At 52.7% G+C, this 22,456-nt stretch overlaps 1 protein-coding gene across 7 annotated transcripts; it reads right to left on the bottom strand.

Moving 5' to 3' along the window:
- Nucleotides 1–39: 39 nt before the first annotated feature.
- gon4lb (gon-4 like b) lies at nucleotides 40–21,908 on the bottom strand. Of its 7 annotated transcripts, none has more exons than XM_076990620.1 (31): nucleotides 21,783–21,908; nucleotides 20,926–21,146; nucleotides 19,206–19,307; nucleotides 18,760–19,001; nucleotides 18,521–18,595; nucleotides 18,368–18,418; nucleotides 18,226–18,276; nucleotides 18,020–18,118; nucleotides 17,786–17,908; nucleotides 17,295–17,468; nucleotides 15,518–15,728; nucleotides 14,767–14,871; nucleotides 14,205–14,245; nucleotides 13,994–14,121; nucleotides 12,530–12,731; nucleotides 12,335–12,421; nucleotides 11,445–11,619; nucleotides 9,278–9,428; nucleotides 8,870–9,020; nucleotides 8,642–8,758; nucleotides 6,195–8,426; nucleotides 5,711–5,981; nucleotides 5,465–5,628; nucleotides 2,767–2,964; nucleotides 2,504–2,647; nucleotides 2,074–2,388; nucleotides 1,833–1,958; nucleotides 1,386–1,560; nucleotides 957–1,248; nucleotides 745–847; nucleotides 40–557 (listed from the first exon to the last, which is right to left on the bottom strand). In XM_076990620.1, exons 2-31 carry the CDS (start codon nucleotides 21,131–21,133, stop codon nucleotides 444–446), a joined length of 6,627 nt encoding a protein of 2,208 aa, XP_076846735.1. In that variant the 5' UTR covers nucleotides 21,134–21,146; nucleotides 21,783–21,908; the 3' UTR covers nucleotides 40–443. The 7 variants fall into 7 exon arrangements, with proteins under 7 accessions (XP_076846735.1, XP_076846740.1, XP_076846737.1 ...); XM_076990625.1 differs by having other exon boundaries at nucleotides 1,845–1,958; XM_076990622.1 differs by having other exon boundaries at nucleotides 1,833–1,955.
- Between the last annotated feature and the right edge of the window lie 548 nt (nucleotides 21,909–22,456).

Below are 22,456 nucleotides of genomic sequence, written 5' to 3'. Positions count from 1 at the left end.
ATCTGTCCTGCACAGACATCAGTCCTGCACACACATCAGTCCTGCTCCTCATCAGTCCTGCTCCTCATCAGTCCTGCTCCTCATCAGTCCTGCTCCTCATCAGTCCTGCTCCTCATCAGTCCTGCTCCTCATCAGTCCTGCTCCTCATCAGTCCTGCTCCTCATCAGTCCTGCTCCTCATCAGTCCTGCACACACATCAGTCCTGCACACACATCAGTCCTGCACACACATCAGTCCTGCACACACATCAGTCCTGCACACACATCAGTCCTGCACACACATCAGTCCTGCACACACATCAGTCCTGCTCCTCATCAGTCCTGCTCCTCATCAGTCCTGCACACACATCAGTCCTGCTCCTCATCAGTCCTGCTCCTCATCAGTCCTGCTCCTCATCAGTCCTGCTCCTCATCAGTCCTGCTCCTCATCAGTCCTGCTCCTCATCAGTCCTGCTCCTCATCTGTAGCTGAATGCTGTTCTGTAGCGTCATCCTCCGAGCTGCCTTGATGAGCTGAAGTATGGAAGAGACGCATCAGGTCACGAAACCTCTTGGAAACCTGCAGAACGTGACAAGAGAAAAACGGCCCTGAGCATCTCCGTTGGTTTACAGCTGCTGGAGCATCTTCAAGGCGTCACATAGGGACTGAATACAGAAGTGGAGGAGCTGCTTCTAATGCTGGACCAGCCTCTACACCTGGAGACTCATGTTAACGCAGCTGTGGTGTTCAGACAGGTGGGACGCACCTCACTGGCAGTTTTGTTGCCCAGCTGTGCGGACACGGCCTGGAAGGTGTTCTGATTGGCTCCTTGCTGCTGACACGCAGTAAGAATGACCCGATCCGCCTCTCTGTGGGGAAAGAGAAGTTATGGGATCCATTAGATGTTCGAATGGTCATTAAATGTTCGGTTTAGCGTCAAAGATCTGGGTGGCGGCAGGTTTTAAGAACGACACTGACCTGGTCCAGAGCACGACCCTCTCTCCGCTGGGCGTGAGGGAGATGTTCTTGGCACACACGGGCGGGTCGGCGGACGGGCTCTGGCGGTTCTGCTGTGCCGCCTCCCTGCCTGCAGACCGAGGAAGAGGAGACGTCTGCGTGCGCTCCGTAACCGGCCCCTCTGCCTCGCCGCTGGGCTTACCGGGGGACGAAGAGCATCCCCGCTCCCCTTCCTCCTCCTCGTCTTCATCATCCTTGTCCTCAGGATTGTGGGCGGGATCTCCGCTGCTGTCCCACGTTGACCTCTCTGGCTCTGATGGTCAAAGACTTGGAATCACTCAAATGTCCTCAACATTAGAGATGCGTTTTAGAGTGAATGCCATGAAGTGTAATAAGACGTAATAAGACGTGTGGATGGTGCGTGGTCACTGAACGTAGAAGACGACATACCAGGACGAGGGCTGTTAGCTGCGCTGCCAGACTCATCTTTAAGCCCCATCTCTCTCTCTTCTCCTCTCTCACTCTCTTCTCCTCTCTCCTCCCCTCCTCTCTCACTCTCCTCCTTCTCTTCTCTCTCAGGAAGGGGCTCGGATGTGGGGAACGAGGAATCACCACTTTTTGGTGCCTTCACACACACACACACACACACACACACACACACACACAGTTTGCATTATCCCCAAACCGGTGGGAGGTTTTCTCACTGTGCACCTCAGGCTTTGCAGTGATCAGCCACTGTATTTGTATATCACTGTATTTGTATATCACTGTATTTGTATATCACTGTATTTGTCTTAACGTGAAATGCCCTCAACGTTTGGTGATTAATAAACACCCTGGACGTCTGAGGACCGTTTTAGTGAACACTCGTATGTGCAGGCGGACTAGAGAACGTACAATGCCACAGACCTTGTTGCCATGGCAACGGGGGCAGCCTTTCCTCCTGTGCCGACGATGCTTGACATCAGTGGTGCAGTGGTGGCAGGGGCAGGAACAGTCCTTCTCTGGCCAATCACAGTCCTGCTGACCACACCACACCATCACATTTTGGGTCTCCACGCAAGACAACCAACGAGAGTTGTGATTGGTGGATGAAGAGCAGGCGAATGAAAGGTGAGGTGTCCACCATCCTGCTTACCTTGTAGTTCCTGTGTGTGTTCATCTCTTTCCTCCTCCTGCTCCTGCTTGTAATCTGGGCGATCTTCTGCGTCTCCTCTTCCTCCTCCAGGTCAGGGAGCGTGACCTCCTCGAACCCACCGCTAGCCCCTCCTCCACCCGCCAGGCTCAGGCCTCCGTCTCCTCCCTCTGCTCCACCCCCAGCGTCCTCGGGCCACACCGCCTCCTCAAACTGCCCCGGGCGTGCCGGCGGGGGGCGCAGCTCATCGAAGAAGAGGGAGAACTCGCCCTGCAGGTGCGTGTGGCCTCTGAGGAGGGTGGCCATCTGGGCTTTGAGCTGACACACAGGAGAAGGATTTGGAACAGGGCCGGGAATACACACACAGAACCAGAGGATTTAGAACAGGGCCGGGAATACAGACACAGAACCAGAGCACAAGAGCGTGTCCCACCTCCTCTACTCCTGCTGGGGTGAGGGCAGATCCAGCCTGCAGAGCCCTCACAATCTTCTGGTAATGCGAGGGATTCTCCCCAAAACTGATCTCCAGCTGTCTCAGAAAGCGTCTGCTGCGTTCAAACGCCTGCTGCTCCTCAAACTGAGCACAAAGATGAGGGGGGTGTTCACACTTCTATATGTTGTCTTATTATGTACAGCGAGTGAGTCCTGTTTGCTTTTGTGTTGGCATAAGTGGACTGAGGGGCGGCCGGGCCGTACCAGCCCACACTCCAGCGCTTGCTCTGGGAGGAGGAAGGCAGCGAAGTCCTTCAGCAGCTCGGGCCAGTCTTTGAGAAGAGGTCTGAGCTGAGAGAAGAGGTCCACGGCACTGCGGCCCCCCCCGCCCTGCTCAAACTCATACAGCAGACTCAGGAACTCCTCCATCTTACCCGGAACATTCTGCATGGCCTCCCGCACCTGAAAGACACAGCAAGAGACAGACCCATTTTTTAAATTTGAAATCAGTTGATTATTGGCCAGCACCAGAATTTAACTGGATTTAATGTTTGTCCAACAGTTTTTAAAAAGCGGACCACTGTCGAGGTAGACCCGGTCACCGGCCCAGTCGAGGTAGGCCCGGTCATCGGCCCCGTCGACCTGTCGAGGTAGACCCGGTCACCGGCCCCGTCGACCTGTCGAGGTAGACCCGGTCACCGGCCCCGTCGACCTGGTCACTGACCCTGTCGAGGTAGACCCGGGCACTGACCCTGTCGATGTAGACCCGGGCACTGACCCTGTCGATGTAGACCCGGGCACTGACCCTGTCGAGGCAGGCCCGGGCACTGACCCTGTCGAGGCAGGCCCGGGCACTGACCCTGTCGAGGCAGACCCGGGCACTGACCCTGTCGAGGCAGACCCGGGCACTGACCCTGTCGAGGTAGACGCGGGCACTGACCCTGTCGAGGTAGACGCGGGCACTGACCCTGTCGAGGTAGACGCGGGCACTGACCCTGTCGAGGTAGACCCGGGCACTGACCCTGTCGAGGTAGGCCCGGGCACTGACCCTGTCGATGTAGACCCGGGCACTGACCCTGTCGAGGTAGACCCGGGCACTGACCCTGTCGATGTAGACCCGGGCACTGACCCTGTCGATGTAGACCCGGGCACTGACCCTGTCGAGGTAGACCCGGGCACTGACCCTGTCGAGGTAGACCCGGGCACTGACCCTGTCGAGGTAGACCCGGGCACTGACCCTGTCGAGGTAGACCCGGGCACTGACCCTGTCGATGTAGACCCGGGCACTGACCCTGTCGAGGTAGACCCGGGCACTGACCCTGTCGAGGTAGACCCGGGCACTGACCCTGTCGACCTGTCGAGGTAGGCCCGGTCACTGACCCTGTCGAGGCAGACCCGGGCACTGACCCTGTCGAGGCAGACCCGGGCACTGACCCTGTCGAGGCAGACCCGGGCACTGACCCTGTCGAGGTAGACCCGGGCACTGACCCTGTCGAGGTAGACCCGGGCACTGACCCTGTCGAGGTAGACCCGGGCACTGACCCTGTCGAGGTAGACCCGGGCACTGACCCTGTCGAGGTAGACCCGGGCACTGACCCTGTCGAGGTAGACCCGGGCACTGACCCTGTCGAGGCAGGCCCGGTCACTGACCCTGTCGAGGCAGACCCGGGCACTGACCCTGTCGATGTAGACCCGGGCACTGACCCTGTCGAGGTAGACCCGGGCACTGACCCTGTCGATGTAGACCCGGGCACTGACCCTGTCGATGTAGACCCGGGCACTGACCCTGTCGATGTAGACCCGGGCACTGACCCTGTCGAGGTAGACCCGGGCACTGACCCTGTCGACCTGTCGAGGTAGGCCCGGTCACTGACCCTGTCGAGGCAGGCCCGGTCACTGACCCTGTCGAGGCAGACCCGGGCACTGACCCTGTCGAGGTAGACCCGGGCACTGACCCTGTCGAGGTAGACCCGGGCACTGACCCTGTCGAGGCAGACCCGGGCACTGACCCTGTCGAGGCAGGCCCGGTCACTGACCCTGTCGAGGCAGACCCGGGCACTGACCCTGTCGATGTACACCCGGGCACTGACCCTGTCGATGTAGACCCGGGCACTGACCCTGTCGAGGTAGACCCGGGCACTGACCCTGTCGATGTAGACCCGGGCACTGACCCTGTCGATGTAGACCCGGGCACTGACCCTGTCGATGTAGACCCGGGCACTGACCCTGTCGAGGTAGACCCGGGCACTGACCCTGTCGACCTGTCGAGGTAGGCCCGGTCACTGACCCTGTCGAGGCAGGCCCGGTCACTGACCCTGTCGAGGCAGACCCGGGCACTGACCCTGTCGAGGCAGACCCGGGCACTGACCCTGTCGAGGCAGACCCGGGCACTGACCCTGTCGATGTAGACCCGGGCACTGACCCTGTCGATGTAGACCCGGGCACTGACCCTGTCGAGGTAGACCCGGGCACTGACCCTGTCGAGGTAGACCCGGGCACTGACCCTGTCGATGTAGACGCGGGCACTGACCCTGTCGAGGTAGGCCCGGGCACTGACCCTGTCGATGTAGGCCCGGGCACTGACCCTGTCGAGGTAGGCCCGGGCACTGACCCTGTCGAGGTAGACCCGGGCACTGACCCTGTCGAGGTAGACCCGGGCACTGACCCTGTCGAGGTAGACCCGGGCACTGACCCTGTCGAGGTAGACCCGGGCACTGACCCTGTCGAGGTAGACCCGGGCACTGACCCTGTCGAGGTAGACCCGGGCACTGACCCTGTCGAGGTAGACCCGGGCACTGACCCTGTCGAGGTAGACCCGGGCACTGACCCTGTCGATGTAGACCCGGGCACTGACCCTGTCGATGTAGACCCGGGCACTGACCCTGTCGATGTAGACCCGGGCACTGACCCTGTCGAGGTAGACCCGGGCACTGACCCTGTCGAGGTAGACCCGGGCACTGACCCTGTTGAGGTAGGCCTGGGCAAAGGCCACGTCCTTGCTCTCCCTCAGTGGATCATTATCCAGGATGTGGTCATCACAGAGGAGGAGGAGCTTAGGGGCGTCCTTGCTGCCCCGTTCCTGCCGCCGGCTCCGCCTCAGACTGCGGGGAGGAGGACGGCCTCGACCTGCAACAGGAAATGAATGAGCAAAACCAGACAAAGACTAGAATGAGAGAGGATGAGGAGTAGGTGTGGGGTGCGCGCTGACCTCTCCCTCGTCCTGGGCCCTTCCCACTCGTCTGTGGAGGGTCGTCCTCGGGCTGCGTCTCTCCCTCGGGGACTTTTCCTCCCTCTCCTTCTGTGGGCTCCTCACCCTTCAGTGCTCCGTCCTCCTCGTCCTCGGAGTTGTCCTCCTGGGAGTTCTGAGAGATCGGGGAAGTTGGGGAGGTTGGCGAGTTTGGGGAGTTATCCTCCTCCGAATCGGCTTCAGCGCATAACCTCCGCTCTGAAGCCAACCACGTCAGCTTCTCCATCGTCTCCTGCAGGAGAAAACAGAGACAACACCATGGCTTCTCATACACTCTGTAAAACTAGATCTGAATCTATAGCCACACTTTACTGTGATCGATGCCACTGATGCCAGACCGAGCTCGGATAGTTTTTCTCTGAAAGTTGTACTGCTGTTTTTTAATACATATATTAATACAGGTAACCATAAAGAGAATAAAGAATGTTAAAAACTCAGCACAAACCTGCAGTTCAGGCACAGAAAGGACGGATTCCTCCGATGCAGACGACATCACTTCCTCTTCATCTTCATCCTGCGTGAGCTCATCAAAGTCCTCCTCTTCCTCTTCACGCTCTCCGTCTGCATCCTTCTCCTCGTCGTTTTTATCCCCGCCCTCGCTCCCTTGACTCCGCCCCCCTCTCCCCCCGCCCCCCTCTCCATCCTCCCTTTCACGCCCTCCGTTTGCCTCTCCCTCCCCACCTCCTCCGCTCTCTCCGTTCTGGTGCTCCTCTCTGCCCTCCCTGTCCCCCCTGTCCCCTTCGCTCGGCCCCTCTCCTCCCCCGGAGGGCTCCTGGCTCTGCGTCCCTGAGGCGAGAGAGAGCAGCCTGGGCAGCTTCTGCCCTTCCTCCGTGCTGCCGGTCAACCCCGCACGAGTGCCGTCCTCCTCCTCCTCGTTTTCCCCAGACCGGCTGGGCGGCTCTCCCTCCCCCCCTCCCCCCCTCCGTCCTGCAGGTCCAAGGCTGTCCACGTTGTCCCCCGGCATGCCGCCCGTAAGGCCGCTGTCCAGGCAGGAGGCGGAGCTACGCGAGGACTCCGACCGCATGAGGAGAGAGCTGGCGAAAAGGGCACCAGCCATCTCCTCCCCGTTCACCTCCGCTCCTGACTGCTCCTCCTCTCTCCAGACCTCCCCGCCCGTCCCGTCTGCGTTGGCACCCTCCGAAACCCGCCCGACCCCCAGGAGCGACCAGGGGGCTTCCCTCACATGCGCCGTGCCGTGACGATTCTCGGGTTTGGAAAGTGAGGTTCGATGTTGAGGTTCTCCACCCGTGGGCCCGGCGGGTCGTGGCACAGGCTGGGGTGGAGTCAGACCGTTCTGGGGCGTGAGGGATTGAGGGACGCCTCCCTGTGGAGCAGCCCGAACCAGCACACGCTGGGGGGTGTCCGCTGGTGGATCAGTACGAGATAAGAGCGTCTGAGGGTTCACGGCGGGTCGTGCAGATCCAGAACTGCTGCTTCCTGGAAATAGAGACGTCGGGTCGACACTCGTAGTACCGAGGCTCAGAGTGTTCAGTGAAGGAGTTTGGTAATTTGTCACTGATAAATTACACAGGAGGTCTGTCTTCACCTCACCCTGCCAGATGTGTCCCTGCTGTTTTACAGATGGCACGGCAGGAGACGGTTTGAGCTCCACACTAGTCATGAGTGGAGGGGAGGCGGTTTGGGACAGAAACACAGGACTCGATTTCAACTTCACTTCAGTCCCCGCAAGTTCCTTAGGAGTTTCACGGTTTGGGATTCCAACATTGTTGCCTAGCAACAGAGGTTTGGCCAGGGCTCCTAGGTGAGGGAGACTGCCGATTGGTTGAGGGATTGACTCTTGAGGGGGAGGAGTGGTCGAGGCATTAGCCAATCCCTGTGAACGTACAGCGGTGGCGTCCAGAAAGCCCGAGGTTGGCTGGATTAGGACCACAGATGGGGCATTTGCGATGTTTTCAGTAAAGCTTGCAGCTGCGAGATGTTCTACGGCCGGTCCAGCGGTGGCCAGGTTGACATTAATTGCGGCCCCAGGGGGGAGGGGTATGAGCTGGGGCAGCGGAGGGGCTGGGACGGGGGGCAAAGGCTGGATGGGAAGCAGCTTTTTAGGTAGCAGCGGTTTCTTAGGCACCTCTGCTTTCTTCTGCACAGCTTGTATTACACATGTGGTCACTACCCCATTACTGGGTAGGGAGTTGTTACAAACTACAGATGGCGCTGGGGGTATCTGAACTACAGCAGGGGGCAAACTAGCAGAAGGCTCCACAGGATTAATACAGCCCAACTGTGGTAGTATGTACTGGAAGTTGATGGGACCCACGCTGCTTAATGGCACCGTCCCATGTGCAGGTGCGGCATCAGCCTGGGTGAGGGGGCGGGGCCCATTCACCGGGACACAAGGGCTCTGGGTCAGCAGGATCACTCCATGAGAGGGGAGAGGGGCCTGCACTTTGGGCAATAAATTAACTACACCTGCAGGGCCCGGAGGAGCTTTAGCTAGCGGTGTAAGAGCGGGGCGGGAAAAGCCATACAGGGGGCGGGGCTTAGGGGGCGGGGCTGAGCTCTGACGTCTGGCTGAGGGATGCAGTTGGAGGGAGAGGCCCGTGGGAAGGCACGGTGGATACTGCGCTCTCTCTGGGAACACGGGGCTGGGTGAAGCAGACGTCAACCGCTCTTCAGACTGCTTCTCAAACGCTGCTCTATGGATGTGTGGCAAACTTTTCTGTTTTGAAGGTAAGACAGAATCAATTAGGACAATTTCTGGTATATAGTTTTGTATATATTATGGTATATAGTATATAGTATGGTATATAGTATATAATTTGGTATATTCATTTGGTTGCCCATTACAGAGATTGTTCTACAGTGCCTGTTTAAGTTGAGTATAGGGGTAAATAATGTTTTAAAAATGGTTTAAAATTTAGAGGACTACACTACCCGAAGCCAGTTAGGCATGATGTTCTTCTCTCTCTCCACTGGGGGGCGCTCTTCTCCAGGTATAACTGGACAGCAGGCCACGGGGAGAGGCGGAACAACTCCATGTTGGCAATAAAACTGAAGAAAAGAAAACAAAATTACTTCTACAATCTCTATACTGGTAAGTATTTCCAGCCATCTTAGAATTAGGTACCAGTCAGGTACACAGAAGGTTTACAGATGAGGCACCTTAATGATGTTCTCAGCAGCTCTGTTGGAGCACATGTCCTTCACACGCACACGTAGCTGCTCACGCTTCTTGGGCTGGAGGAGATGCTGACTCATTAAATGATAGGGGAACTCTGTTTCACTGAAGTGCTTCAGACCCAGAACAATGAGACTAGAGAGAGAAACGAGAGAGGAGAAAACCACCGAAAGAGGACAGGAAGAGAGGGAGGGGAAGAGGAAGAGGACATTTGTGAGCATCAATGAGCCATCGGCACGGTTACGGTTATAACGACACCAGTGGGCGGGGTCTTGGGAGTGCTTGAGAAGGCCCATCTGTGTCTAGCAACAGGCTATTCAGGAAGTGCTTTAGCACGGGCTGATGTGACCGCACTTTGATCTTGCTGGCGTACTGTGGTGGAGTTAGCGTACCCGTCCTCGCCCTTGGTGTAGATGTGCTTGCTGCGGGGGGTCTGCAGCGCTGGGTCCAGGCTGCAGTGGGGGAGAAGCTCTGGGTAGAGGAAGACATCCCGCGTGGCCATGATCCAGGCCAGGTGTGCCGGCAGCAGAGGGTAGCGATGCACTGCAAACACGGAGAAGGAGAAACACGTGACGCCTGTGTTTCCTTCCACGTCCTCTTAAACATTCAGCAAAGAGACTGATGAAAACTGCTGAATGCAATTCATACAAAGTTAGTTCACACGAGTGGTGTTTTTACGACATAAAAAATGCCGGCACTAAATTGCGCTGGAAATGTCCTACTGAGATAAATAAGGGCACTACAGTAGAATCCCAGAACTCGACCGCCTCAGTACTCAACATATTTGGAGTTCCACGCAAAATTTCAGTAAAATTGTGTCTCGGAGCCCGAACAAACGAAATCAAAACTTTTGTAAACAAAATGCAGTTCGTGCTTTGGTCACATGCCGCTAGTTGGCATTAGTCAATGGGTTTTAAACCATTTTGAGACTGTGCTCCAAGCTTTTGCTGTATTTTTGTTGTTTTTTTGGGGTTTTTTGTACTGTGTTAGACAAAAAACATGGGAGAAAAGCAGAAGAGGAAACTCTTAGGGATGCACCAAAAATTCGGCCACCGAAAAATTTTGGCCGAAATGGCCTAAATGTGCATTTTCGGTTTTCGGCCAAAATACTTTAATCACCGAAACAATATTTTGTGATGACGCAGGCAAAAATCGCCACCTGCACGTGCTTATTTGGATAAAGGCTAGCATGTCTGCGGTGTGGATGTATTTCTGTACATCCAAGAAAGACCCACGGATAGCTATTTGCAAAACATGCAATGCTGAAATTTCAAGGGGGGTGTTTCGGCAAAGTGTTTCTCCACATCAGGTTTAATTTATCACCTGAAAGCCAAACATCCTGACCGATATTTTGAGTATGAGAAGAACGCAGCACAGAAAAGGAAAACCCCTCCGAGCACTCCCACTTCATCTGTGGTGGACGTTTTTGAAAAGGCAAAAAAGTTTTCCAGTGATGGCGCCAATGCAAAAAATGGCATAATAAAAAAAAATTATGGAATTCGTTGCCTTAGACCAGGGCTATTCAACTATATTTTTCTGCGGGCCAGATTTGGCAGAGAGCTCTGACCTATGGGCCAGGCGAACGTAATTTCTACGACAGAGAACAGCTGATCATCTAAGGCAGGGCTATTCAACTGGCGGCCCGCAGGCCAGATCCGGCCCTTTAATGAATTCGTACCGGCCCGCGGGCCACCAGTTCAATAGCCCTGCCTTAGACGATCAGCTGTTCTCTGTCGTAGTGTTTAGCGTTTAAATATATGTTTTCCACTTCACACGTCTGCAATTCTTGGTGCATTTGTTATTGTTAAAGGCCTATGGTTAACATATAGCCCATATGTCACAATCTTTGTTTTGATACACTAGTACACTACTATTTATCTTTCAGGCCAGTCAGTTATAGGCCTTATTGTACACGAGTGGGTTCAAGTTAAATATTTAATTTTGAATTGTATTTTATAATATGTATTACTGTAATGTCAGTGCTAAATAAATATTTTCAAATCAAATTTTGTTATTAATTTATTGTTTGAATAGCAATGCCTTGATTTTAATTAGGTTAGCCATAAGTCCAATGTTACTAATAATTGGCATAATAAATTTCGGTGTTTCGTTTGGTTTCCTCATTTTTGGTTTTCGGTTTTGGCTAAGAATTTTCATTTCGGTGCATCCCTAGTAAGAACAACAATAGAGTTGAAAAAGGCAATCAAAGAGAAGTATGAAAACAGCATTCGAGTGATGGACTTAGCATTGGAATTCAAATTGATGGTGGAGAACGGATTAATCCGTTTTCACTTATTTCTTATGGGGAAAATTGATTCGGAACTCGACTGCATCACTTCCCGAAGCTAATTCGTTCCAGTAGGAGCGTCAGGAAGTGATGCAATTTCTGGGGAGTTCCGGGGTTCTACTGTACAAACAGAATGAAGAGATTTGGCTGGTCAGCTGTTGCTAGGCTACGGTAGACGGTGGTACAGTGGAGGAGAAGAATGTCCTCCGGAAGGTTTCATGTCAAAAATAAAATAGAGAAAACCGGAGCATCTGTGTCATGAGGTGCCTCACCAGGGCGGGAACGTGTGGCTCTGGCTGGTGGAACAGGTGGAGGGGGTGTGTTCTCCAGCTCCTCCAGCAGGTCCAGAGACGCCTGCAGGTTATACACTCTGAACACACTCCTAAACCCGGGCGCCACCCCCACCCGGAGCTGCTCCGCTCGCACCGCAAACGACTTCAGTTCCATCTGAAACACAACAGCCCAGAGTCACACTAACACACTGAACCTCCTCGTCAGAGTCACACTAACACACTGAGCCTCCACATCAAAGTCACACTAACGCACCGAACCTCCACGTCAGAGTCACGCTAACGCACCGAACCTCCACGTCAGAGTCACGCTAACGCACCGAACCTCCACGTCAGAGTCACGCTAACGCACCGAACCTCCACGTCAGAGTCACACTAACGCACCGAACCTCCACGTCAGAGTCACGCTAACGCACCGAACCTCCACGTCAGAGTCACACTAACGCACCGAACCTCCACGTCAGAGTCACACTAACGCACCGAACCTCCACGTCAGAGTCACGCTAACGCACCGAACCTCCACGTCAGAGTCAAACTAACGCACTGAACCTCCACGTCAGAGTCACACTAACGCACCGAACCTCCACGTCAGAGTCACGCTAACGCACCGAACCTCCACGTCAGAGTCAAACTAACGCACCGATCCTCCACGTCAGAGTCAAACTAACGCACCGATCCTCCACGTCAGAGTCAAACTAACGCACCGATCCTCACGTCAGACCTGGCAATGTTAAAACACCTCATGTCGTATGAAGGCAGCTCTCCGTTAACCTTCCCGTCTGCACCAGTAAGACCAGTTCCCCCAGTAAGACCAGTTCCCCCAGACCTCTACCCCTGGGGGCATGTGAGGAGCACAGTGGTGCCAAACTCACCAGGAACATCTTTGTGGTGCTAGCCTGGTTCTGCAGCGCCTCTACATGGTTGCTCAGCATGTGAACCTGCGTCAGCAGCTGGACATGCTGTAACACACACACACACACACACACACACACACACATTCAAGCTTCTACACAATCAAGTGTGCATCCAATCCTGTTTTCCTTTTCAGTGGCAAAGCTGCTCTGCACCTGCTGGATTTGCTGCCGCAGCCGATCCTTCTGATTGGCTGAGAGCGTCAGGGCGCAGGGCGGGGGCAGCAGCACCATGGCGGGCCCCAGGGTCACGTGGCAGGGCCGGCTGGGGGCCTCACGCCGCTGCTGGAGGGCGTGGAGCTGCTCACGCACGCTTCGCCTGCATGCGGTCAGCACGTGGGCCAGGGGCTCCTCAAACCTGCACACCACACATATATACATATACATACATATATATATAATAATATAATATATAATGCTTCTATATCTAAATTGAGAAAACAGAACACTGGAAAACGACACACATGCACACACACGCTCACACACGCATGCGCACACTCACATGCGCGCACACACACACGGGTGGACAAAAAAGGCAAACCAGACATCAGCATGGCTCATTAACATACTGAGTCTCACATCAGATGAGTGTCTGTTTCCAGAGTTACGTGATGTGCGTGTGAACACGAGCACGCACGCACACACACACTAAGAGTCATCTAATCCAATGTGATTGTGTGTAGAGTGTGTGTGTATGTGGAGCGAGTGTGTGTGTGTGTGTGGGTGGGTGAGTGTGTGAAGTGAGATTGTGTGTGTGTCTGGAGCGAATGTGTGTGGTGTGTGTGTGTGTGGAGTGAGTGTGTGTGTGTGTGTGTGTGTGTGTGTGTGTGTGGGGAGCGAGTGTGTGTGTGGAGCGAGTGTGTGTGTATATGTATGTGTGTACAGGTGTTGTGTGTTCCAGTAAGTGAGTTTGGTTCCTCTCTGTGCACCACACCTGAACCCCACACGTCTCACACACCCCCTTCAACAGGAGGCAAAATTAACATCCTCAGAACACACACACCTGTATGCTCTCAGAACGCGGCACACAGTCAAGCCACAGGTGTGTGTGTGTGTGTGTGTGTGCACGTAGGCTCTGTAGCTCTGCGGTGTTCACACTGTCGTCCCGCCCTGCTGTGAGACAGGTGTTCACACCGTGAGCAGTCTCTCTGCCTCCCTACCCAAACAGCCACAGCACCCCTCTGCTGTTCTGTCCCAAAGGGAGGGCCCTGTGTGTGTGTGTGTGTGTGTGTGTGTGTGTGTGTGTGTGTGTGTGTGAGGAGAGACACGTTACACGGAGGCGGTGAGGGATACAGCAGGGGCAGAAAACACTGCTACACTCTGTTATTCACCACGCAGCTGGACAAACACGGTCATGACTTTGGGTCATACACACAACCCATAGTGGCTGCATCAGAGAGAATACGTGCCCTGAATCACACACTGGACTACTGCAGCAGATGCTAGAGCGCTGTGTCAACATACAGGGAGGGAGAGGAAGAGAGAGAGGGAGGGAGGGAGAGGAAGAGAGAGAGAGGGAGGGAGGGAGAGGAAGAGAGAGAGGGAGGGAGGGAGAGGAAGAGAGAGAGAGAGGGAGGGAGAGGAAGAGAGAGAGGGAGGAAGAACGGTGGGGGGCTGTACCGAATGGCCTGGGGCACGTTGAATTTCCTGGGGGACGCAACACTTTGTGGCGATGGCGTTTCATCACGTTCCTCCTCTTCCTCGTGACCCTCTTCATCCTGCTCGTTCCTTCCCAGCTCATCCTGGAACTGGTAATGAGGTGGGAGGAACGTAAGAGGTACGTAATAAAGCAGCAGGCTCAAAGAGGTCAGAAGAGTTTAAACCCCCTCACCGTCTCCAGAAGCTCCTCCATAAGCTCATTAACTTCCTTCTCTGATGGAGGAGGAGAGAGAAATCACTTAAATCACAAGAAGCAACTTGTAAAGGACAGAAAGACAAGGAGAGGGGGGGGGGGGGGTAAGAAGGGGGAGAGTCCCCAGACTGAGGATCTCTGTGGATGATGCTTCTGAAAGCCTCCATGACACTTGAGTAAATGGAGAACTCTTCACACATCACTATGGACAGAGAGTCTCAACGTGTTGCTATGAGCCTCCATCACAAAGACTTACAACACAACCTTAGCACAGGAGCTAGAACTAACACATGATTCATCATACGACTTCATTGTATGGTATGTCTAAAACACACACACACACACACACACACACACACTCACACACACACACACACACTCGCATTCACACTCACACGCACACTCGCTCGCACACACTCACACGGGAACCAAGAACATGGGAAATCTTAAGGCTTTCTAGTTTAACGAAGAGTGCCATGGAGTCTGTGTGTGTTTAGGGTCACTCACTTGTGAAGGCACATTAACACGGGTCTGAACTCACTAGTGATGCGAACCGCTCGATCGTTGCGGTAGTCCTCTAAATCGGGCTCGTCCACGTCATCGAGGAAGTTATACTCAGGATCGTCATCATCATCATCACCCTCTTCTGGAAAAAAAAAAGAAAGGAAAGAGGAGGAAAAAGGAAAGAAGCATTACGTAATGGGCTATTAGCAGACGGACAATCAGACTGTCCTGCTGGGAGAGTCCCAGAGTCACGCCCCGGTCAGGAGTCACGGCCCGGCCAGGAGTCACGGCCCGGTCAGGAATCACGGCCCGGCCAGGAGTCACGCCCCGGTCAGGAGTCACGCCCCGGTCAGGAGGGAAGACTCCACTCCATCATACACAGAACCTGCACAACTGTGGTGCTCTGTGTACCCAGAGAAACCCAGCACAGTCAGACGCTGCTACACACCCATACACGTGTGACAGAGAGACGAACAGGCTAAAGGTCAGCGGAGTGGAAACAGGACAGAGCAAACAGGGATCAGCCATTAAAGCACCAGGATGAACAATACACATTAAACTAGAGACAGAGCCATTACGACTTACAGAGGCGCGAGTCTGTGAGAACAACACAAGCCTTTGTGTCCCAGTACTGATGATCCCAAACCCTCTCAGCCCACGCCTGCCCCGTGACGCTGGAGTAACTGGAATACCGCACCATGAGATGGGTGTGGGCCACACTATCGCTAATAAAACCACATTATAAGAAGCAGGTTGACTCCCACGCTCAGTGTGGTGTGACCTCTGACCTTCGTTGTCCAGGTGTGAGGTCATGAGGCCCTGGAGCCACTGACTCCACTCTCGGTCCTCCAGGGCGGCGCTGTGGTCGTACATGTCCGGCGTGGTGTCGGGCGCACACAGCCGGGCCTCCAGCTGGTCCAGGGGGACGTCCCTCAGGGGACGTTTGGAGCGCGTCCGGCACGCCACCAGGCTCTGGTCTGGGTCCCTGCCGCTCAGAGTCTCAGAGAGAGGAAGAGGAGAACTAAAGGAGGGTGATCCTGCTTCACCTGGGGACAGGTGCTCATCTGTAATGCTCATTTGTGCTACTCATGCCGTACAGAAACAGATCAAACTGCAGAGAGAGTGATTACAATCACAGATCAGCCCTACAGGGCAGATGACACATGGCAACTGTAATGGGAGTTTAATTCAAAATTTTTAATGTACTGAATTTAAATGACTGTATCTTAGTAAAAAAAATATATATACATGCAAACATCCAAGACTCTGCAGTCTGTTTTCCATAAGAGAAAACTCTGAAATCACTGCTGTAATATGTGCAGCTGACACTTCTAATGTGGGTTCATTCATCATCTCTGATGACCAGTGTTGCAAATAACGCCGTTAAAAATAACGCCGTTAGGTAACGGCGTCATTTTGTCAGTAACAGAATAATATAATTAATTACTTTTCCTGTCGTTACAACGCCGTTTACGTTACTGGTCATTAAAAGCGGTGCGTTACTATACTGTATATTGATATACTAGAGCGGACCGCTGCCCAGGCTAGTGAGGAGTAACAGATCCTGATAGGTCACTTCTCCGTGTAACACCCGTTTAACTTAACAAGTCAGTAAGCGATTGGCTAAGGCAGCGTGATGATAGCCAATCAGAGCCAGTGTTTTTACACGCGCGCCGAAGCACGCGAGTGACACGACACAAACGGAGAAGAGGCCGAAATGGCGTCAGGAGCAAGCCGAAGAAAATTTAGCATTTTCAAGGCGATATAAACATTATTTAAGAAAATACTTTAAGTTCCTGAATGTCTACCAGACTGGGTATTTGATTTATTTAATTAAGAATATAGGTTTAATTGTTAAGTTTACTTCTGTTGTGAACAAACCAGTTGTCTCAGGTTGAGAGAATTTAATTTAATTTGATAGATGTAAATGCACTTTATATAGTGTAACTGTTTACTTTTGCTTTTTTTTTTTTTTGACAAAGATTTGGGATTTTAAAGGATTTTATCCTGCACTGGTCTGTGGATGTGCAATAAATATCAAAAGTTAAACAACTTTCTGATCTACTCATTTCAACTGATTGTGAAAACTGCTTAAAAAAACGTAATTAATTGGCATAAAACCTTTTTTTAACTGTAACGCAAATAGTTACTTTCCCTGGTAACGAGTTACTTTTATTATAGAGTAATTCAGTTACTAACTCAGTTACTTTTTTGAACAAGTAGTGAGTAACTATAACTAATAACTTTTTTAAAGTAACGTTCCCAACACTGCTGATGACATTAACAAATTGAAGAGGTCTGTGTGCTGAAATACACCTGCGTTTGCTCCAAGAGACAATTATACTAGTTCTGTCCACATTTAATAACAGGAGTGAATTTGGACTGAACGTATTACACATGTAGTTGTCGCTGTAACATGGATGTTAGCATGTTCCTTACACGCTGACGCTATTCTTACAACATCCAGCAAGACCCAAAGGTACCCCAGAGAAGGACAGCTGAGGAGAGTCACTACGGAGAGCCCCACAGGGGGCTGGTGGACTCAGACTGCCCCTCAGGCACTACCTGGTAGGGCTCCATGCACAGGGGTCCGAGCTCCAGCTCCTCATCCACAGCGTGCAGCTTCTCCAGGAAGGAGTCGGGGGCTCGGGGGGGCCGTGCTGGGCCGCCGGCCTGAGAGGGAGGGGCCGGGGGGCCCATAGGCACAGCTTCCACTCTGAGATGTCTCCATGTCTTGGGCTTGAGGAACAGAGAAGGCGACTTAAGACGTCAAAACACTCCCGCTGGCCAACACAGAACACTCCAGAACAATAAGAGATGAAAGTTCCTGATTTAAAGACAGGAACTTGCTTGGTCATTTTGCCTGCACATCAACCTTTAGACTTTTGATGAATCTTAGACATGTACCCTTAGACATAGGAAAGAAGTTCAAAATCAGACCCCCCCCCCCACAACCAAAAGCTCCACGCTCCACACGGCTGCGTACACACTACAGCCGTGACTGTGACACGGTAAGGACACGGGACGGCTGTGGGACGCCGTGAGCGCACGCGTACCGGCTGAGGACTCTCACTCCTCTCCTCCTCACACTCCGACAGCTCGAGGGGCGTGAGCGGGCGACCTCGACGACGGATGCATGGGGATGACGCTATACTGTCCACGTCACTCTCCAGAATGGTCTGTGTGACACACACACACACACACACACACACACACACACGACACTATCATATATCTGCTCCGCAGGATCTGAAGTGCAGCGGCATGTTGTGAGTGGATAGACACTCTACCTCCTCTCCAGTCTCATCCTCTTCTTCCTCATCAGGTTGGTACTCTTCATCTGAGGAATCCTCTTCTTCCTCAAGAGGAATGTCTAAAAACTGTGGAGGCTGGAAGGAAGTAGACAAACAAACCAACCAGAGAGGAGAAGAGAAGGAAGCCCATGTCATCGTGGTGTAAAACACAACTTACAACACCTCAATTGACCTCAGTGTACCTTCATATCTGTTGATTTCTTGATTGGTGAGATGTTCCAGGTGGGAATGCCCTGAAAGACACACCATCGCAATTGAAATGAAAACCAAACATGCAATGTAAACACGCACACAATGGCCTGAGAACAGAGACACCAAACTCACCACCCCTTTCTCCACAACCTCCTTTAGCTTTGAACGCGTCATCTTGGGTTCCTGTGTTGAAAGCATAATTACATGATCCTCCATAATTACATAAATCTACATGGAGGGCGGGTCCACCCATACAGCTTCTGTATAAACAGTGAAATGACATACAAACATGGGCATGTCCTGGGTCTCCTTAATGGCTGCTTTCATCATGGCCACTACGTGTTCATTGGTGATAACCTCCTGTATGCAAACAAAACCCAAGAGGAATAAGCACAGGTGTTCGCAACCCCAGTGAACACAAATATAGATCATCAAAGAGACGATTACACTGAACAGCCAATCAGGACTGTTCATCTGGAGCCTGGTGGCCTAGGGGTAAAGGTCACGACCTCACTGCGACCTACATGAATGATGCTGCGCACGTCCACCGAGGTCAGGTTGTGTTGTTTCGACTTCATGGTCAAGTCTCGATCCAGTTTTCGGAACTCCTCTTCCTCCTCCTCCTCTTCTTCGTCCTCCGGGGCGGCCCCCACAGTCCCCATGTCTGACTCCGCACACCCGTCGCCGTCGTTAGCGAGAGCCGCTTTCTTCGGCTTCCCTCCACTCCTCTTCCTCACACACTCCTGCTCCTCAGGTCTCTCTTCATCTTCCAGAGAGCACATGAAGATCAAGAGGGACCAGATATCACACGGGCAAAGACAGAGCAGAAAACAGAAGACATTATTAATGTGTGTCCATATAGCCTAAAATGACCTATATCACTGCACCATTAATTATGTTACCACAGTTACATAACGGTCCAGTACTTTACCATCTGTGTGGTCTACAACCCTGTGAGACGTGTTCTTACCCAGCGTGATGACCAGTCCCAGCTCTGTGTCCTCCTCTGACAGAACGGGAGACGATACAACACTGGGAGACTGTGAATCACCACTCTCCACGTCAGAAGAACCTAGAAACAAAACTCTTTTTTGCAGGAGTCTAACACTGAGGAAAAATAGTTTAAATGAACATTCACAGGTGTTCCAGTACCTATCAGACAAAAACAATAACATAATATTATATTTCATCCATCTGGATCATCATTTAAAGAAAAAAATTAAGCAAAGGAATAATCCCTCCATCCATCTTCATCTGCTTCTCCGGGTCATGGGGGCAGTAGTCTAATCAAAGAGGCCCAGGTTTCCCTCTCCCCAGCCACCTCTTCTAGCTCTTCTGGGGGGATACCGAGGCGTTCCCAGGTCAGCAGAGAGATATAATCTCTCCAGTGTGTCCTGGGTCTTCCCCGGGGTCTCCTCCCAGTTGGACATGCCCAGATCACCTCACTAGGGAGGCGCCCAGGTGGCATCTGAACCAGATACCTGAACCACCTCACCTGGCTCCTCTCTACGTGGAGGAGCAGCGACTCTACAGGAGAGATTCTACTAGCGAGTCTCTCCCAGATGACCGTGCTCCGTACATCATCTCTAAGGGAGACTCGGACGCCGTGTAGATTAAACTTATTTCAGCTGCTTGTATTCATGATCTCATTCTTTCGGTCACTACCCAGAGCTCGTGACCATAGGTGAGAGTCAGAACGTAGATTGACCAGTAAATCGAGAGCTTTGTCTTTTGGCTCAGCTCTCTCTTCACCACAACGGTCCGGTACAGCCGCGTCTGTAATACTGCAGCCGCAGCACCGATCCGCCTGTCAATCTCTCGTCCCATCATCCCCTCACTCGTGAACAAGAACCCGAGATACTTCAACTCCTCCACTTGAGGCAAGGACTCACTCCCGACCCAGAGAGGGCTCTCCACCCTTGTCCCAGTACCATGGTCTCAGTTTTAGAGGTGCTGATTCTCATCTCGGCTGTCTTGCATTCGGCTGCAAACTGATCCAGCGAGAGCTGTAGGTCCTGACCCGATGATGTCAACAGGACCACACCATCCACATAAAGGAGACGTGGAATCCTGAGGGCACCAAACCGAACTCCCTCCACCACTTGGCTACACCGAGAAATTCTGTCCATAAAAGTTATGAACAGAATCAGTGACAAAGGGCAGCCCTGGCGGAGTCCAACTCCCACCGGGGACCAGTCTGACATCCTGCTGGCCATGTGAAACAAGCTCCTGCTCCGTTTGTAGAGGGACTGGATAGCCTGTAGCAGCAGACCCAGTATATACTCCTCCCATACACCTATACTCCTATAGCAGTGGGCCAAGTACAATATATTCCCATAACAGTGGGGCCAGTACCCTAGACTCCCATAGCATTGATCCTCTTGTAACCTAGATTCAACTATCGAGAGGACTCTCTTCTCCAGAACCCCGATCATAGCAGGGAGGCTGGGGAGTGTGATGCTCTGATAGTTGGAGCACACCCTCCTGTCCCTTTTCTTAAAAAATAATATGTATAAGAATTTTATTACTGTATTTTACTATATAACTTTATGGTGTCTGTGCATATGTGTTCATCCTGCATTGAGAGGTGAAATCCAGAAACAACAAACTGCACCAGGGCTAGGGGTTAAGGTTAGGGGCTAGGGTTAGGGGTTAGGACTATACAACATCATATCAGCTTCACACTGTACCTGGTTTGAGGCCATGGTTCTTAAATCTAGGAGAATGTCTTCTAGATGTTGTATTCTGAGGCTTATGTTTCGCAGGCGTAGAGATCCTTCTGGTGGGACTGGGTGGCGGTCTGCACACACCATCATATCCAGATTCCCTCTTCACAACTTTTACATGTTCAGTTCGCGGCTCAGGAGAGGTGGACTTGCGCTTCCGGCCCGTTTTCATGTCGTTTCCGGGGCTACAAACGTGAAACAGACGAGTAACAGACGTGAAACAGACGAGCACAAACTGGAGCTTCATCATGACACTAATACAACACTGTAGTGGCCTGAACATCAACCACACAATAGTGAAGATAGCCTTACAAAACACTGCTGCTAGATGACTGGGGTTAAACATGTAAACACTTGTGCCGACACATATGTATCCAGCCCAGCTAACAGAGGTAAACTAACGTTATTTCACTGGTCTGTCCACAAGAAAACGGACTTTGTGTCACATAAACAGGGCTAACTCCTGCTAGCATGCTAGCTAACTCTAACTGGAGCGCACGAGACCCGGTGTTGTTAGCTAGCCCGGTTAGCCACGACGTCCTCGGGACAAAACACGCACATATGACCAAAGGTGAACTATTATTAACTATTTACCACACATCCTCGCAGTAAATGAATGAAAGTTAAGCGGGTCTCGCAGATAAAGGTGAGGGGGGATAGATAAACACCGCCCGGTGTGTCAGTGCTGGCCTTGGGCTGCAGCTCCAGCTAGCGGGCTAGCTAACGGCTAACCTATCTGGACATATTCTGGTACAAAGATTTGAGATTTGTGTCATCTGAGATGTTCAACGGGTTTCTTTTATCCTTTCTGAACTGCTTACCCGTAAACAAGTGTGTGCAGCCATCGGTAGCCCAGCGAGTTTATGAACTAGCCAGCTGGTCCACAACAAACTGACGTTTGGCGGGTGCGACGAGCGCTTCCGTCCTCCGAGTGGTGAACAACAGCGCCCTCTACACGACGAGGACGTTACTGCGGTGAGCGGCGGCGCCCTCTACAGGACGAGGACGTTACTGCGGTGAGCGGCGGCGCCCTCTACAGGACGAGGACGTTACTGCGGTGAGCGGCAGCGCCCTCTACAGGACGAGGACGTTACTGCGGTGAGCGGCGGCGCCCTCTACAGGACGAAGACGTTACTGCGGTGAGCGGCGGCGCCCTCTAGAGGACGAGGACGTTACTGCGGTGAGCGGCAGCGCCCTCTAGAGGACGAGGACGTTACGGCGGTGAGCGGCAGCGCCCTCTACAGGACGAGGACGTCACGGTGGTGAGCAGCAGCGCCCTCTACAGGACGAGGACGTTCCGGCCGTTCCGGCTGCATGACAGTATTGAAAGGAGTGTAACGATACGCCAATGCAACTGCATGGTATTAAATTAATAATTGTCGTTTCTGTGCCACGATACGGGACAGAATCAGAAATGTCACCTTAAAATTAGGCTTTATTATTGTTATTGTTGGTATTATTATTGTTTTGTTTGGTATTTTCGTGCAATTGCAAC

Source organism: Brachyhypopomus gauderio, unplaced genomic scaffold (assembly GCF_052324685.1).
Source record: "Brachyhypopomus gauderio isolate BG-103 unplaced genomic scaffold, BGAUD_0.2 sc76, whole genome shotgun sequence".
Lineage (NCBI taxonomy): Eukaryota > Metazoa > Chordata > Actinopteri > Gymnotiformes > Hypopomidae > Brachyhypopomus > Brachyhypopomus gauderio.
Note: the sequence above shows the minus strand (reverse complement) of the source record. Positions and strands in the feature narration are given on the sequence as shown.

What these genes read in the sequence shown, in the direction of transcription:
- gon4lb (XM_076990620.1), bottom strand. Translation starts at nt 21,133, where the DNA reads ATGAAAACGGGCCGGAAGCGCAAGTCCACCTCTCCTGAGCCGCGAACT. An exon ending in TGGAGGAGCTTCTGGAGACG is followed by an intron (nt 14,122 to 14,204) that starts GTGAGGGGGTTT and finishes CCTCATTACCAG; the next exon opens with TTCCAGGATGAGCTGGGAAG. An exon ending in GCACCACAAAGATGTTCCTG is followed by an intron (nt 11,620 to 12,334) that starts GTGAGTTTGGCA and finishes GTTGTGTTTCAG; the next exon opens with ATGGAACTGAAGTCGTTTGC.